Raw genomic sequence first — 16,126 nt, 5'->3', positions numbered from 1 at the left:
GTCTTTCTGTGAAGTCGTAATATGCACAAATGAAGATATGAAAAAAGGACAACTATGAACACATAATAAAAAATGCATCACCAGACTCTCAAATAAAGTGTGCTAGAATACAAACTAACGTCCATAACTATACATATACAAAAAAGGGAAAGGAAAAAAGAAAGAAAAAAAAACCCCTCACACAGAACAATTAACTTCAATTAATTCAATCTCGCATAAATTCAAAATCGCATGCCCAAAACCAATTGAAAAAAAACTGCTTGATCAGCAATTACGCTCCAGAGCTGCCGTACTTCATAGCCCAATCCTCAAAAGCTTGCAGTCCTTCTTTAGACACACTAGGTCGGATCGTCTTCAAACTAGCTTCGAAATCAGCAACAGTGACGGGCCGGATTTGATCGCGGGGAGTCGATAGTAGTGCTTCGCCTAGAGCGCGTAGAGGACCCATTGCAGCGTCTTTGGCCAATGCAGTAATATCTGATCCAGAAAATCCTGTAACAATGTTAGTACAAAAATTACTCTCCTGAAATCAGAAGAATAAAAAAACAGTAAATACACACCATCAGTCATATCAACAAGCTGGTCAATTTCCTCTTCGCTCAATCCATGGATTTGGTATTGTAACAACGTATGAAGGTGCTTTTTTCTGGTCTCGCGTTCTGGTAATGGGATGTACTGTCGTCTAACAAATCGCCGTCTAGCAGCCTCATCAATAGCCCATGGCAAATTAGTTGCCGCAAGCACCAAGACTCGCTGTGCATTGTCATTTTGGTGGTCTTTGCCAGCAGCAGCATGTGCAAGATCAGACCACTTTACCAAAAACTCAGTCTTGATTCTGCGTGAAGCTTCGTGTTCACCGGTATCGCTTCGGCTAGATAATAGCGAATCGATTTCATCGACAAAGATAATCGATGGTGCAAGGGCTCTCGCAAGCGCAAATAGTGCTCGAACAAGTTTCTCGCTTTCTCCAAGATACTTTGAAGTCAGAGAAGATGCAGAAATAGAAAAAAAAGTACTTTGAGACTCAGTCGCTACTGCTCTTGCCAGCATAGTTTTACCAGTTCCCGGAGGCCCAAAGAGAAGCATTCCTCGCGCAGGCTCACGCAATCCTTTGAACAAATCCGGACGAAGGAACGGGTAAACCACAGTCTCCTTTAAACTCGTCTTAGCTTGCTCCAATCCGGCAATATCTTCCCAATGTACCTCGTCGCCTTTAACTACAATCTCATTCAAAATCTGTCTCACCGCGCTCTCTTCCACGCCAGTAATATTCCTCAGTGCTTCATTGACGCGGTTATTCCATTCCTGGTGCTCAGGATCAGGAGTGTCCGGCAACAATGGTGGTAAATGGCCATCAGGCGTTGTAGAAGCCGCTGTAACAGCTGTTGCAGGCACTAAAGTCGGCTGTTCTGTAGATCGTTGAGGTGTAGGGGCATGAATAGGAGGCTTGGCTTTCGCGGCTGACGCACGCGTTGGTGACATCAGACGTCGCGTACTCGAAGGGGCTGTAAGACCGTACGGCTGGTGCAATCTCTTATCTTTTGATGTCTCTTTTGAGTTAGCAGAAGACGATGTCATAGAGTTGGCACCGCCATTGGCGCGGGATCGTGTCGGCTGCGTCTTTCTCTGTGCAACAGCAGTCATGGGCGACGCTCTGCCGGCCATCATCTTGTTTGTAACACCATTAGGCTTCGTGCTATGCGGCGCAAAAGGAAACGTAGAAGGAGGAAGAGAGAGCGATTCGGATGGCGCCGCTTGCCCAGTAGTAGGCGCGGGTGTTGAGGAGGATGAGATTCCAACCGGCGTTATCGACGGAGCTGGGCTCGGCGGTTTAATTTCAGATGGGGACGGCGCCGTCAAAACTTCTTCCTCCTTCGTCGGCGAATCCGGAGTCTTTTGTTCTGCAGACTCTCCGTTTGTCACCTCTGACTCACCATTGGCCGCATTGGTTGCTGGAGACTCCATGCCAGAGTAATCAAACGGAGGAGGAACAGGGTACTTGGACGAAGCGGATACACTGTTCTGTTGAGATTGAAAGCCAGACGAAAACAGTGGCCGAGAAGCATAATTTGAAGGCCGAGGAGGTGGAGGTGGAGGAGGAGCGACTGGAGGTAGGGACTCTTTTCCAAACGGATTGTTGAAGGTTGGTACGTTATTGGTAGAGTCTGCTGTTGAGGTTGAGGTTGGGGCTGGGAATCCAGGAACGGGTTTTCTAATCACAGAACTAGATCGTGCAGCATGCGCAGGAGGTGCAGCATGCGCACGTGGGTCGAAAGGTTGATACCGGGATGACGATGAATCAGAGCTATTGCCTGCTGCAGTAGGAGACCATACCGAATTTGAAGCATACAATGTCTCGATATGCTGCTGTTTCTTCTTCTCATCAGATTGGTAAGAAGCATGCGGAGCTAGATTGGTGAAAGCCGATCCGATAAATGACTCGGAGGTTTTCAGAGTCAACGGACCGCTTTTGTCAGATGCTGTATTCCGAGGAATGGGTGATGGAGAGCGAGACATGTCGATCAGTGGTTTCGTCTGCGCAATACCTACCGACCGAGTAAGCTCAGGTACCGAAATCACCTCAGGAGTCCGCTGACGCAAGGGCATCTCTGCCTGAGAGTGGAAACCAGCCGGTTCATCGACCTCGACGGATATCGACGAGTTAGAGACGTGTCTGCGCTGTTCTCCAGTAGCCAACAGTGCTGGAGTTGACGCATTGTTCGAGTCGTCATTACTTGTCGGCGGAATCGATGCCAATGAAGCAGATGAGAAATTTTTGAACATTGCTTGCATGAGACCCTCATCATCGCCGCGGGAGTTTAGGTCATAGCGACTGTTTTCAGCACTGCGACGCGAAGATAAAACAGGTACGGAATTTGGTGGCGAATTGTTTCCGGAAGATGCAGACCAAGCCACTGTTGCAGCCGTCGCGGCCGGGATCGGACTCGGCTTCGTTTTGCTGGGCTTAGCGGTCGAAGAGCTGTTGATTTGACTTTCGTTTTTCTTATGACGCGGACCGCGCAGGGTCATCCGCATTGCCTTTTTTATTGGACTTGGAGCTCGAAAAATAGGTTGCTGAGGTTGAGAAGGTAGACTGCCTAGAGTTATCGTTGAACCTCCCGAGACGGACCGCAATGGTTCTGGGTGGCTGGCTTTACGATTACCTGAGCGCTGGGGCAATTGCTTTGCTGCCTCTTCCTGGGCGCGTTGCTCTTGAATCTGTCTTCGTTTCTCGGCACGAAGCTGTTCATAAACAATCTTGAGCTCTTCGGATGTCAGAGAATTCCCCGAGAAAGACTGTGCGTAGGTGTAAACACGATCTTTGGACTGGCGTTCTATATCGACGATTCGCGCGTACAGAGTGATCTCTTGTGAAGATACCTGAGGACTGGCTATAATTTTCGAGTGATCGTCTTCAATCCGTGCCAGGGTGTTAAGCCAGCCGTCTAGAGCTGCTTCGCCGTGTCCCTGAGCGTTTTCAAACATTGCGTCGACGAAGGAGCGGTAAGCTTCGTCATAGACACGTTGAAGGACCGTCTCAGAAGCACTCCGCTTGGATTTCATCATCGTCGCGGCGGAGAAGCACGAGGAAAAGTGAAGAAGAAAAAGAGAAGAGTTGCACGATACTTTGGCGATGAGAAGAAGGGGGGAAGAAGTGGCAAGTAATCTGGCTGGCAGCAAGAGTGCCGTGTGTTTGATGATAGTAGCAATAGGTAGGCGGTGATCGACTGTTACCCTCCTCTAAACTTACCCGGCTAAAATAATAGCAGCACGCGACGAACACAAGTACAATATGTCCTACACAGTACGCCTGCAAAATGCAAGAGATGCGATATTAGAAAAAGACAAGTTTTGATTGTCTTCAATCTCGTACAGACTCTCCTGAGCTGGCAAGATTGAGGTTCCGGTTGAAGTGCTCTGCTCGAGACTCTTGACTAGATTTGCTGCGGCACGAACTACGTCATAGCTTAATCCGTCTCTGTAGCTGAGTTTCAGGAGCAAGCACCAGATTATTGTACATCTGTCTAAACTAGTCGCATATATATATATATAGAAAATGAAATATTAAAATAATTAACAAATATTGCATGAAATGTAAAATTCTCGAGACGCCGCCGGCATGCGATACGCGCAAATGTCTCCACTCTTAGCTAGCACGGATATAAACACCAACAATAGCAGAGTCGTGAAACATTAACAATAGTCCATGAAAGACCAAAAAAAAAAAAAGCAAAAAATTAAAACAAAAGCTTATGTACAAATTATACAATCAATGTTCGGCTGTAGAAGCTACCAGCTGAGACTGACGATGACCGACGCTTCTTCTTATGTTGAGCGGCGAGGATCGCGCCCAGTTCAGAGCTGGCAGTGGGCTCTGCCTCTTCCGACACCACACTTTCACTGTCTGTAACAGCCTCTTCCTCGTCGAAGAGTTGTCTGCTTCGTCGATCAATCTCAGCATCCATACGGCGCGCAGTTTCAGTCTGGGACTTGCGACGCAGCTTCTGCAGATCGGCCTGCTTGAGGCGGTATGAGAAGGCCGGCACTGAGTTTGCACGAGGCTCTGGGTTGAAGCGGCTGTTGTAGACATCGTAGAGGCCGAAGCGGGCGTACGAATCGTCGCGGTGATGCAGCAGTCCGTAGGTCATGGTTGGAAGATGGTAGGGCGCAGAAGAGGCAGCAGGGGGCCGGGCTGTATTTATTTAATTGTCATACGATGGCCATCAGAGCTGGGTTGCACCTGACTTGCGCCTTCTTCCTAGCTTCTCCAAGCCACTACTCCGCACTGGCCGCCGCCACCGCCGCCACTCCTTCATTTGATATTCTTCACAGGCTCTGTCCGTCTCTGTCTGTGCCTATGCATCTGTATGAGCCTTCTTCATCGACTGTCGAATACTGACAGTTAGTTCGTTCCAGTCGCTGTCGGATCCTCGCCGCGGTGCTGCACTGCTGCTGTCCGTCCGTGCACCAACCATTAACCGTCAATCCCGTGATATTGCGACTACAGGGTCTCCCGAAAGTTTTGCCTGTCTTTGTAAATGCGTAAACAGAGACCCTGCGGAGTTGTCCGCTGGCGCTTTTTTGTGCTCTTTGTGGTTTCCATATCGATAATGCCGCCCCGATACTATAGATTGTTACTTACTAGATACCGATTTAAACACATCCAGAACTTCCCGTTGTCATAAAATTTTTATTTTTCTTCACCCAACCTCCACTTGTATTATAAAAACTTGCCTCTACTAAATCGCGAATCAATACCGCCTGCCCTCTTCGACATCTCACTAATGCTCGATGCACTCATAATCTTACCTCCGCTCGCAATATCCTTCTCATAATCAAATGCTCTCTTACTCGGATCGTCGGGAGTACTTTCCGGCTTCTTTCCCAAACCCTCCTGATACTGTTCTACTAGTGACTTGCCTCTGATCTTCTCGTTATATTCCTTCACTTTTTTCTCCATCTCCAGATCTCGAGCAGCCGCCGGTCTCTCTGGACCAATAGCCGCACCATCGCCGCTCGATTTTGGTCGCAGCCCCATCATTTCTTCGCCGATTCGTGTCTTGCGCTCGGCTTCTGTTTCCATCCAGCTATTGTCGCCGTGTTTTGATCCCACACTAGATGCTACTTTTCCCGATAGAAATTTTTTATTTTTCAACTGCAGCGGGTCAGCCTGTGATCGTGCCGAATCTTTTTCTGATGGAGGCACAAGCATCCATTCTTCTCGTTTAGTAGAGCCGGCCGTAGATGATTTCGATGCCGTTGAATTTGCCGCTCGCGACAGGCGCCGTCGGGCCTCCTCTTCGGCTTGATTTATATCCTTTGGCAATACCGGGCCTATTTTGTCGTCACTAGAGTCGCTGTCATCAGCTTGCTGATCTACCGACTCTGGTTGCCCAGGTAAATTGTCTACTTTGGCCCTTTTAGGCGAAGTTTCGTCTTCTCTGTCGCTTAGCCGAGCTACTTCGGGTGAATTTTCCAATATTTGTGTTTGTGTAGTCGCTTTCTCTTGAGCCAGACGCTTGCGCTTGGCTTCTCTGGCCGCAAGAATATGCGGAGGAAGAGAGGGTCCTGCCTTGCCTATCGAGAAGATATTAGAATTCGTTGACCTCTGATGTCATAATCAAACACTCACCACTCATTATTGAACTGTATCGCCGTAGAAAGTCTCGTCTTGTAACAACAATCAAACTAATTTCATTATCGTAGCAGATCCTGTGAACCAGCCGTGCCCTCAAAAGAACGCCGGTCTCAGCAGACATTGCATGCATCTCGAAATGCTATTTTGGTGCATGAGGTACCAAAAAATGAATGCCGCGTTTGTAGGCATGTGACATTCACGTGATATCGCAATTTCACGTTACTCTCACCACTGCTCGAATTGTTTTATCTGGTGCCAAGGCTGCCAGCGGTTACTGCTAGAAAAATCGAGACAATGACACAATTGGCGACTGCAAATTAGTAAAGGCCTTAATTGAAATTACGTGAAATTTCACACGTGTTTCTTTTAGATAGTCTACATAAGGGGTACAGAGTCTATGTACAATTTAAATCCGAGCAATATGAAATAAAACTGAAGCCAGTTAAGAGTAATTCAGCAACAATATATAGAAAGATCTCGAGCCACTCAAATGTCGGCTAATGAATGTATGCTAGCAAATGTGATAGCCATGCTCAAGCACCTAGAAGAAGGCTCATAGTTTATATGGTATTCAAAATTAACGGACGTATGGCGTGTCGTCTTATGGATGGTTATTTAAACAGAAATAACATCGTAGTTAAGTCGGAACTAAATATTTCTCTTTGGTTAGTATAACTGTACAATGCTGGAAATAATCGGAATGTCAAGAACTGCATTGTAAGTTCATGAGCTGTTGAGGCATGCATCTCTTGTTTTTTTAATCCATTCACGACTCGGAAACAAAGAGTGAAAAATCTGGATAGACAGAAGTCTATAAATGGTATCTGGACAGACTGATTTAAATCGTATTCTACTTCAGAATGATAAATTATTTGCTTCGAGTAAAGAGGACAGAGCTTCATAGCTGCGCAAAGATGAAGCAGTCCCCGGTATAAGATGAGATGCCTCAGGTTATATGACCTGCTGATCAACGTCATATTATAATCATCACTCTTGCTAGAGAGTAGACAGAAGGAAAAGGATTATAAATATCTGTCGACGAAACGAATTTGACTCCGCATTTATTTTGACTGATTAGTTGGACGATCAAGATTCACAGATATTAAAGATTATTGAGGGTGGTGTAAACTAGTAGGCGCCGCTATGTGTATTAAATCTGAAGAAATTGCGATATTCTAGAAAAAATCTCAACTCGTTGGCAATATTGACATTTGCTGGTTAGAATGTTTTCTCGTCGTAGTCTATAAATTAGGATATAAGAAAAAGTCACGGGCAGAAAAGGGTATTGCAGACGCGTAGCTTTAGTACTGGCAACGCGTTAGTCACAGCCCGGGTTTTGGGAGGCGTGACCGCGCGTGCACGACGTGTGCCGTCCGCCACAATCTTCCCAACTTGGTATAGTTAGTGGATATTATTTCGTATATATCCTTTATTACAACCAACTGTATTTTGTTTACATTTTGGTTTTGCAATACGTTCAAATTTTGAGTTTTGTGAATATCTTTACATATTTTGCTTGGTTTGACAATTTATTGTCAAATAATTAAGCATGTGAGTAGTAGCTGGAAATAGACGATTGAAGCACGGGGAACTAATAGACAGCACAGGTCGAGGAATGGAGGTGGTTCCCGCGTTCGTGGACCGTAAGTCGCATATGATATCAACGAAAATGAAATACATCTAACTATTTTCTACTTTAGAAACTCTGCTTTGACAGAATTTTTGCGGGTAAGTCATCTTTGCGGAGTTTTGACAGTTCGGAGATATGTCAAATGCACAGTCTGTTGATATGACGGTGGCAATTTGTGGAATGCTGTTTTAACTCTCATTTAATACAGGAACGAGGAATCGATGCGCTGGCAATTCGTAATAGATATGAACAGACTCAGCAGCGTCAGCAAGATGAAAATGGCATCACTGAAGAAGACGGGGTCGTGACCGTCAGCAGCAGCGCCAATCGTCGACGTTCCGGTGCTACTGAAGCAGTTGTAACGCCGTCCGCCCGGCAAAAAAAGAAGTCAAAGAAGAAACGAGATCAAGACGATGAAGATGATGAGTTTATTCTTGATAGAATCTCTAGACCCAAACCTGGACAAATAGAATTCTGCGCCGAATGCCAGAATCGATTCACTGTCACGGCGTACTCAAAAGCTGCTCGGACTGGTGAGGGTTTACTCTGTCATTCCTGCGGATCCAAATATGCACAAGAAGAGAAGCAGCAGAAGAAAACGCAAATATCGTCTCGAAAAAAGCGAAAGTCTGTAGCTGCTGCTTTACTCGACAGGCAAGACGTCATGGTTCCTAAGCTCCAAGATGTGTGTATCAAGCTTATTGCAAAGTACATTGATGACGTCGATGTACTGGGCGACATTGGCGAGTTTAATCTCGATAAAATTGCTCGCATTCTGTCGAGAAATCGTTCTCTTAGAGATAATACTGTAAAGTTGTTTTTAACTCCTGCCATCAAGAGTTTGCGATTCTGGGATTGCTCAAGTAAGACTGTACTTTTTACCTGTTTAATCGTGTGGATTGCTCACTGACCGTTTATTCTAGATTTATGTTCGGATAGCTTCAAGCTGATTGCCTCGTTCTGCCCCCAGCTCGAGTCTCTCACACTATCCATGTGCGGTCAGATGACAGACGGTGTGGTCGATTATTACGCCGAAAAACTAACTGATCTTCACTCGATTTCGTTTAATGGTGCTTTTTTGATTCGCAATCCTTGCTGGATTAATTTTTTTAACATTCGTGGATCTCAGTTGATTAAGATTTCGATTGCTAATACTCTCAGATTTGATCGCAGTGCGCTACAAGCTTTGGTGAATAATTGTCCTGATTTGGAAGAACTTAGCTTTTCTCGGGTTGGAAATTTAACTGCTGATGACTTGGTGCTATTGCTTAAACTGCCAAAGCTGACTTCTCTGGAGTTAAGTTATATGAAAGAAGCTCTCACAGATGATACAATTATTGAAATTTTGAAGCTTGTTGGCCATCAGCTTGTTAGCTTAAATTTGGATGACTGTGAGACTCTTTCGGATAGAGTATTGCTTGAAGGTATCCGTCCGTATTGCGGGAAATTACAGACTTTATCATTAGGTCTAGGAGAGAGCTTTTCAAATGAGGCATTGGCTTCGCTATTTCGCGACTGGGATGTCAATAACGGATTAATCAACGTCAATCTCATGCGCTGTACTAACATTGGTGACGAGGGTATACAGGCTTTGATTGAACATTCGGCAAAAACGTTGGTGATTCTTAATTTGAATTCAGTTTATCCACTTACTGACTCTACAATCCATTTACTTGCGGCTTCTGATTGTGAGTTTTTGTCACAATTGGATATTGGATTTATTCATTGCGTGGGTGATAGAGAGGTTGAAATGCTTAGTGAACGCTGCCCTTCGTTGCAGCTTATTGAGGTGTGTATATTCTTTTGAGAATTACTATGTATGTGTTACTAATATTTTTATCTGGTTGTAGGCATATGGAAATATTCGTATAACAGAAGTCGCAAAGATTAAGCATGGTGTTCGCCTTATTGGACGACAGAGTGATACTATTTAATCCTTCTTTCTCTATTTGTATCTTGATCGAGTGCTAGTTTAGTGTATTATAAGATCTCTACTTATCCTTTCGACTGAAATTTATAGTAAAAAATGAAAATTATTATTTCTAAAATCCGTTGTTACACACTCAGCATTCATTAACATATGAACAGCGACAAAACCTTAAAATCTTCCCCTAAAATAAAATTGCATACCAGAGTACTCAAAACGTTTCACCTTCATCCGTTATCGCCAATTTCCAGTACTTGTCTCACTATTTACAGCAATCTCATTGAACCTAATAATCATCCCAACTATTCCCCACCCACGAATTGGCTAACTTCAAATCTTTAAATCCCTTCGGTAATAATGGTACACAAGGTATAATACTATCAGAAAGATCCAACACCTTCAAATGCATATATCGCCGTAAGTCTAGAGCAAAATCATCATCATCATCATCCTCGCCTTCGTCCTCACTTGTATTCTCTCCGCTGAAAAATTCATTTTCATTGTTATCGGTGAAAAAGACAGGGTTAGACGGACGGATTGAATTTCTTCCTGCTGCACTTGCTCGTCTGGCGCTGCTACTCTTCCGACGGCCAGGTAGAGCTCTCTTTTTAACTCCATCATTCGTGAGTGACCCATGAGCAGACTGCGAGAGTACCATGCAAGATGTGCATTTGATACTTTCAACCACAGGCATAGCTTCAAGTAGCTTACTCAAGGCTTTTTGTAGAACGACAACTTTGTGTTCCTTTCCTGCGCCAAGGATCCGGAATTCTCTGAGCTTTGGCAGAATAGACATAGACGGAAACAGCGAGTTTGCACCAATTATATTTCTTACATGGAAATTTGGGTGTGTGTCGTAATAAAACTCCAAGGTGATCAGATTCGGGAACCAAACGGGCATACTTGGCAGAGCGGAAGAATCAGAAAACTTTCTGCGGTCAGGAGTACTAGTTCCAGATGATGCAGCTGATGAAGGTGTACTGAATCCTCCGCGTGCCATAAATCTAATCAATTGCGAAGCTGTCTCAACAGGAACTGAGAGGTCGGTGAGGTTATATAGCACGGACACATCTGGTAGTATTATCTGTGCAGACCAGCTTTGAAAGATTGTGTGGGCGCACACGTTTAGTGAGAGTACTTGTAGATTAGACAATCGTGATGCTACTTGATCAGTTCCTTCAGGAGATTTGGTGTAAGTGATCAGCGTTCTCCAAAATAGCATCCGCGTAAGTTCCCAAAGCTCATGATAGTGGTCTGACGACCAGTCTCTGGGTAATAATATTGTATGCACATTTCCGCGTGACTTTTGAACCAGTTGAGAAAGGGACGCTGATGACAACATCGAAGGAGCGCAATTCTGCACACCGGTTCGAGTAATTGTGGTTGTAAAGTCAAGATAGCTGAAAGCAGCAGTATTAGACTGCAGGTAATGCGATACCTGATGGCGCCACTGCTTTGAGACTTCCTGCAGAGTCGAAACAAAAGGAAATGGGATATATGTTAAAGTCTCTGCAAACAGCTCAGGTGGTAAATACTTTGCTGGGTCTATCCTCCGCGGAGGTCCTTGTTGCTGGTCATTTCGAGAAGGTGAGGGAAACAGACTAGATACTGGCGACGGGGGGAGTGAGAATTCGGGTCGAGAGTACGCGGCGAACGCGGCGAACGCAGCCGAACTTGGGCTCGAAAGACTCTGTTCGCTTCCTTGACCGGCTGAGGGATTAAAAGCAGAATTTGTCATTTCTTTTTGCAATGAAAAGATAGCAATAGTGCTTCAAAGTACAACTCCCTGGTGACAAGGCGGTAGATAAATAATGGCCGGTTGGGACTTTTTCTGGGTGGCAACCGCGCCGCACATAAATCTCGGTCCGAGTTATTCCGCAACTAGCTTTATGTCGATGACAATTGGATATTCTGGTAGAATACAATTTTTAGAGTTATAATTATAAAAGTGGATTCAATAGTTTTCATTCTGCAACTTTAATTATAGTATATGAGCAGTTTGTGGTGCTGTTTGGAACCTATCTGCTCGAGGCAGAATCAATGGGTCCCTTCCATTGTCCTAAATCAGTTGACGGTGGCGAGCGACGTTACGGCTCTTGGCCCGTAATTAGTTATTTAACAACGCAGCATCGGAACCCCCATCTTTTCATATTTCATTACCCTTGTATAACTTGACTGTCAGATATAAATAATCACAGACTGTGATAGACTAGTTAGGCACAGTGTTAGTGAGATTCTCGTGTAATAAGCGCCGCACACTATCACGAACAGTTTTGCGGGGTAGTAAATAAAGCTGAAGAGCTCCCTTGTTTGAACATGATAAAACAGAGACACGATTTTAGGCGAATAATCAAGGGGAAATATGTAATAGAGTGTCCAGTTGTTATAAGTCTCCAAAAATGCTATAGAAATGCTTTGAGAAATTCTCTGACCGAGTTTTATAAATATTTTAAGCGGATACTACTTTTTTCTTATGCAAGCTGCCACTTCAGCCTTGCATAATTAGAGCAACTTGGACAAAACTGGGCTTCTATAAATTCAGAGATCATGATGCTAAATTTATTGAATCACGAAGTACTTAACTGGCTTTCAAACTCTAGCGTTATATCTTGCTATGCTGTGTGACGAGAATGCCTATCTGTAATACGACGGCAATTGACCATAGTCAATCTATTAATCAAATCATGATACTAGCCTGCTGCAGCTGCGCTGAAGCAGAAGAGCATGTATTTCTGTTAAATTTATAAGATCTGTCCAGCAAGTCACGTTACTTTTTATCCACGAGAGGATAGCATACATTAGCCTTTATATAACGTCTATACTAGGCTCTAGCATTTCAAGCCTATTCAAGGAATATGACGAGATCTTCTAAGAGAATAGAGAAGCAAATAAATCCGAATGTCTGGGCGCCGTGTACAGTAAAACATGCAGTGAAGAGCACAAAAGCATCAATTGACCCATATCTGGTACGCCAAATAGCATATCAACAGTGATTATATCAAGCCGCAATTGCAAAACATGACACTTGCCCCGTGCAATAGGAGAGAAGGGCTAGAACAGTTGAGGCCTATCGATGGCGTATGAATGCCCAATAAACAAGTTGCTGATATTCAATAGTCCATCGCAAGCCAGCGATATACAGCACACACCTTTCAAGAATCCCATAATTTCATGAGAGATTCTTTCCACAGATCTGGTACAGTAATGAACGCGCGAGCCATAAAAAAAAGCTGGGAGGTCTGAGCAGCAAAGCTAAACCAGAAGTTATCGTGGCAATCCGCCGTATGGCTGAATTGGCGTTTCCGGCCCCTGCATCGAGCTCGGTAAGGGTTTCTGCTAATTTATCGAATATGATGAAATGAAGAAATTTCTAGGGGTTTCGTGTGACTGGTCATGGTACTGAACGCTGCCAAATTGTTATGCTGTAAACGTACAGTGACTAATTTATAACATACTCGAATTCCTCTCATAGAGGCAGTATAGGGTTGCCTCACCGTGTAGCTATGCAGATATATACAATTACGTAAAAGGAGTGGTCATAGAGTGCATGAAATAGAAAATAGAATAGTGAGACGGCAGCGGTCCAACCGGAGGGCAGGCGGATAGAAGAGTATGCAGTGTAAGCCAGCGGAGGCAAGCAGGCGACAGGCTGCGTAATCAGATCCGAGCTGATAACACCATGATCACAGCTCCCGAATACGCAGCATCCGCCATATGCGCTAGTCCAGATAAAGTAAAGCGATGCCCACCCAAAGCTTAAGGCACACACCCCCCGGAAGATATTTCTGTGTCCAGAATACAGAATACGGGTGCAAATAATGTTAGCTAATATGCGAACTAGGAATAAATGAAGATATGTCCATATAGTACGTCAATAACGACCCTGTAATGGACTGGAGTCAGTTTGTGGAAGTCTACAAAGAATTGTTACGAGTCACGAATGTGAGCGGAAAAGCGCCACAGTCTGATTATTCCTTTTCATCGCAGCGCTCTAGACGTGGCGGAAAAGGGACCACGAACTGCGCGGAGTCGTAGCCAGCAGGCAGCAGAGGAGCAACAGCGAAGAAAATTGCTATAGAGTAAATGAACTTGTAACGTGTTAGCCAAAATGTAGTTTTATCGTCGATAAGAGCAGCAGCAGAATGGGCAAGGAGACCGCAGCGCATTCTGGAAGGCTTGTGCAGTTTCTGGTCGAGACCTCTTATTAGTGATCGCACGTGCGGCCCTGATAGCTGTAGCGTGCCTGGGTCGTTGTAAACCATACTTACTCCCATCCTCTCCCCTCCTCTCCCCTCCTCGCCTTTTTCTTCGCCGTATCGTCTTTTTCCTCATCATCATTCGCCATGGCTGAGGCTCCTCTTGTCGGACGTCCCTTCTCCCGGGTCTTCGTACCCACCTACAATGCCATTATCGGCTTTTTCTTCCTCGCAGCCACTGCATCTTACTTCTACACGCTTCACTTCTCCAAGCGCAAGGTCGGTGAGAAGACTCCTCTTCTCAGCGGTCAGGTTGTTTCCCCCGCTAAGGGATTGAAGCTGGTCTACCGCAAGGTACGCTCAGTTCTGCTCTACCAGCCTCCTGGCCGTTACCTCGAGGCCAACGGCACCATGTTCGTTGTTGCCGCCTTCCTTGGTCTGAACTGCTTCTACACCTTCTACCGTGAGTTGTCCTATATGCATTGAAGTCGCCTTTTGATTAAGTAGACCTTGAATATCGGGATCAAGATTGATAAAATTTATTTTGATTTCCTTAAATCCATTCAGATATAAATTTTTACAAATTATTTTTTTGTTTTGGATATTTGTTTCTTGGCAAGGTGATTTTCAGATTTCTGTACACAACACATACTAAATAACATTGCTTCACAGCCTCGACCGCTACTCGTGCTGAGTTCTATACTGCTTCGGTTTTCGGCAACCGTCTCGGTCTTGTTTCGGTTGTCAACATCCCCATCATGTTCTTGCTCGGCTCCAAGACTGGTCTTCTCGTTCAGTGGACTGGCTGGTCCCACGAGGGATACAACATTCTCCATCGTCACGCCGGACGTGTTGTCTGCGTCACCGCTATTGGTCACATCATTGCCAACTCGCTCAACGGACGCACCCTCCAAGAACAGGTTACTCGTTCGTCTCGCATCGGTGTCGGCGGTGGTCTTCCTGGTCTTGCTTTCTTGATCATCTTGGTCACCTCGTTCGCCCCTGCTCGTAACAAAGCGTATGAGATCTTCCTCTACGCCCATGTCTGGTTCTTGGTCGCTGGTATCGTTCTCTTGTACTTCCACTACGCTCGCTGCCGTCCTTACTGCATTGCTGCCTCTGTCATCTGGCTCTGGGACAGATTCAACCGCTACAAGAATGCTCAGCATGTCGTTGGAACTGCTACTGTCTTGTCTGGCAACACCGTCAAGCTTTCGCTCAACCTCAAGTCGACCTTCCGTGACATCCATTGGCAGACCGGCCAGTACGTCTACATCTCGGTGCACAAGCTTGCTCCTTTCCAGGCTCATCCTTTCACCATTGCTTCGCCCCCCACTGCTGACACTCTTGACTTGATCATCCGTGCTCGCAGCGGTTTCTCCAAGACCCTCTTCCTCGCTGACGAGCAGGACCACAAGGTTACCTTCCACGGACCTTACGGTTCGCCACCAAAGTTCGATGGCTTGTCCAAGGTCATCCTCCTTGCTGGTGGTGCCGGTGTCGCCTACTCTTACCCTGAGGCTGTTGAGCTTGCTCGAACTATGCCCGATATCGAGATTGACTTCTTCTGGGTCATCCCCCAGCGTGACTTTGTCTCGTGGGTTGACATGGACCCAAAGTACAATGTCGACTTCAAGGTCTGGGTTACTGCTGAGCAGGGCCGTCCCAACATTGATCAGTACGTCAAGGACTCGATCGCTGCTGCCAACGGCGCTCCCTGCGCCGTTGCTGTTTGCGGACCTTCGCCCCTTGTCCGTTCTTCGCGCAATGCTTGCGCATCGCTCTTATGGAACGGTGTCGATGTTGAGTTCTACTCTGAGAACTTCGGCTGGTAAGCGGTTTAATGATAACTCTTTTATTTCATTGGTTTATTGTTAGAACGCTCAAAATTACTGGGTTGCGGAGTCTCGTGATATCATTTTATATTCTTCTTCGTTGGTTACTTAAGTGGATGATGAATGCGTTTTTGAATGTGGAGGCGATGCGTTTATAGATTTTCTTTTCTTTGGTATTTTTTTTGTGATAGGGGTTATTTTTTTTTTGGGAAGATAAGCAATACATTCGATATTGATTTATCTTTCTTATATTATAAATTCGTAATGTTGAATTCGGCCAGAGTAGCTGAAACTGCAGTGCTGATTACAGAGAGAGATCTAGACCGTTTATCGGATATTCCATCTCCCAATTCACTTTTCATTGTGCAAGAAGCTGACGCAGCCAAGAATGTGGTAAAT

At 45.2% G+C, this 16,126-nt stretch overlaps 6 protein-coding genes across 6 annotated transcripts; 2 read left to right on the top strand and 4 right to left on the bottom strand.

Annotated features, from left to right (window-relative positions):
- Window positions 1-271: 271 nt before the first annotated feature.
- V2V93DRAFT_325499 (P-loop containing nucleoside triphosphate hydrolase protein) lies at window positions 272-1,482 on the bottom strand (the record flags this gene model as incomplete). Its single annotated transcript, XM_066907502.1, has 2 exons — window positions 272-492; window positions 561-1,482. The coding sequence occupies 2 exons, from the start codon at window positions 1,480-1,482 to the stop codon at window positions 272-274; spliced, it is 1,143 nt and encodes a 380-aa protein (XP_066765077.1).
- Window positions 1,483-5,221: 3,739 nt separating this feature from the next.
- Window positions 5,222-6,140, bottom strand: V2V93DRAFT_381168 (uncharacterized protein; the record flags this gene model as incomplete). The annotated part of the gene is made up of 2 exons (XM_066912094.1): window positions 5,222-6,078; window positions 6,134-6,140. 2 exons carry the CDS (start codon window positions 6,138-6,140, stop codon window positions 5,222-5,224), a joined length of 864 nt encoding a protein of 287 aa, XP_066765076.1.
- A 258-nt stretch (window positions 6,141-6,398) lies between these two features.
- Window positions 6,399-7,156, bottom strand: V2V93DRAFT_372005 (uncharacterized protein). The gene has a single exon (XM_066910647.1). It carries the CDS (start codon window positions 7,114-7,116, stop codon window positions 6,751-6,753), a length of 366 nt encoding a protein of 121 aa, XP_066765075.1. The 5' UTR covers window positions 7,117-7,156; the 3' UTR covers window positions 6,399-6,750.
- A 363-nt stretch (window positions 7,157-7,519) lies between these two features.
- Window positions 7,520-9,784, top strand: V2V93DRAFT_336886 (uncharacterized protein). Its single transcript, XM_066907736.1, has 6 exons — window positions 7,520-7,690; window positions 7,747-7,782; window positions 7,840-7,867; window positions 7,978-8,632; window positions 8,693-9,558; window positions 9,620-9,784. Coding segments are annotated over exons 1-6 (1,671 nt in total). The 5' UTR covers window positions 7,520-7,688; the 3' UTR covers window positions 9,704-9,784.
- A 5-nt stretch (window positions 9,785-9,789) lies between these two features.
- On the bottom strand, window positions 9,790-11,506 carry V2V93DRAFT_372002 (uncharacterized protein). The gene has a single exon (XM_066910646.1). It carries the CDS (start codon window positions 11,432-11,434, stop codon window positions 9,983-9,985), a length of 1,452 nt encoding a protein of 483 aa, XP_066765073.1. The 5' UTR covers window positions 11,435-11,506; the 3' UTR covers window positions 9,790-9,982.
- A 2,533-nt stretch (window positions 11,507-14,039) lies between these two features.
- Window positions 14,040-15,727, top strand: V2V93DRAFT_381165 (FAD-binding domain-containing protein; the record flags this gene model as incomplete). Its single annotated transcript, XM_066912093.1, has 2 exons — window positions 14,040-14,355; window positions 14,565-15,727. The coding sequence occupies 2 exons, from the start codon at window positions 14,040-14,042 to the stop codon at window positions 15,725-15,727; spliced, it is 1,479 nt and encodes a 492-aa protein (XP_066765072.1).
- Between the last annotated feature and the right edge of the window lie 399 nt (window positions 15,728-16,126).

The sequence above is a fragment of the Kockiozyma suomiensis genome (assembly GCF_038497685.1).
Source record: "Kockiozyma suomiensis strain NRRL Y-17356 unplaced genomic scaffold V2V93scaffold_9, whole genome shotgun sequence".
Lineage (NCBI taxonomy): Eukaryota > Fungi > Ascomycota > Lipomycetes > Lipomycetales > Lipomycetaceae > Kockiozyma > Kockiozyma suomiensis.
The sequence above is the reverse complement of the archived record's forward strand: the minus strand, read 5'-3'. Positions and strand labels throughout refer to the sequence as shown.

Excerpts from the sequence above, each read along its gene's own strand:
- V2V93DRAFT_372005 (XM_066910647.1), bottom strand. The coding sequence starts at position 7,116 with ATGACGTTGATCAGCAGGTCATATAACCTGAGGCATCTCATCTTATAC.
- V2V93DRAFT_336886 (XM_066907736.1), top strand. Across the intron at positions 7,783-7,839 it reads GGTTCCCGCGTTCGTGGACC|AAACTCTGCTTTGACAGAAT; the intron begins GTAAGTCGCATA and ends TTTCTACTTTAG. Across the intron at positions 8,633-8,692 it reads GCGATTCTGGGATTGCTCAA|ATTTATGTTCGGATAGCTTC; the intron begins GTAAGACTGTAC and ends CGTTTATTCTAG.
- V2V93DRAFT_372002 (XM_066910646.1), bottom strand. The coding sequence starts at position 11,434 with ATGACAAATTCTGCTTTTAATCCCTCAGCCGGTCAAGGAAGCGAACAG.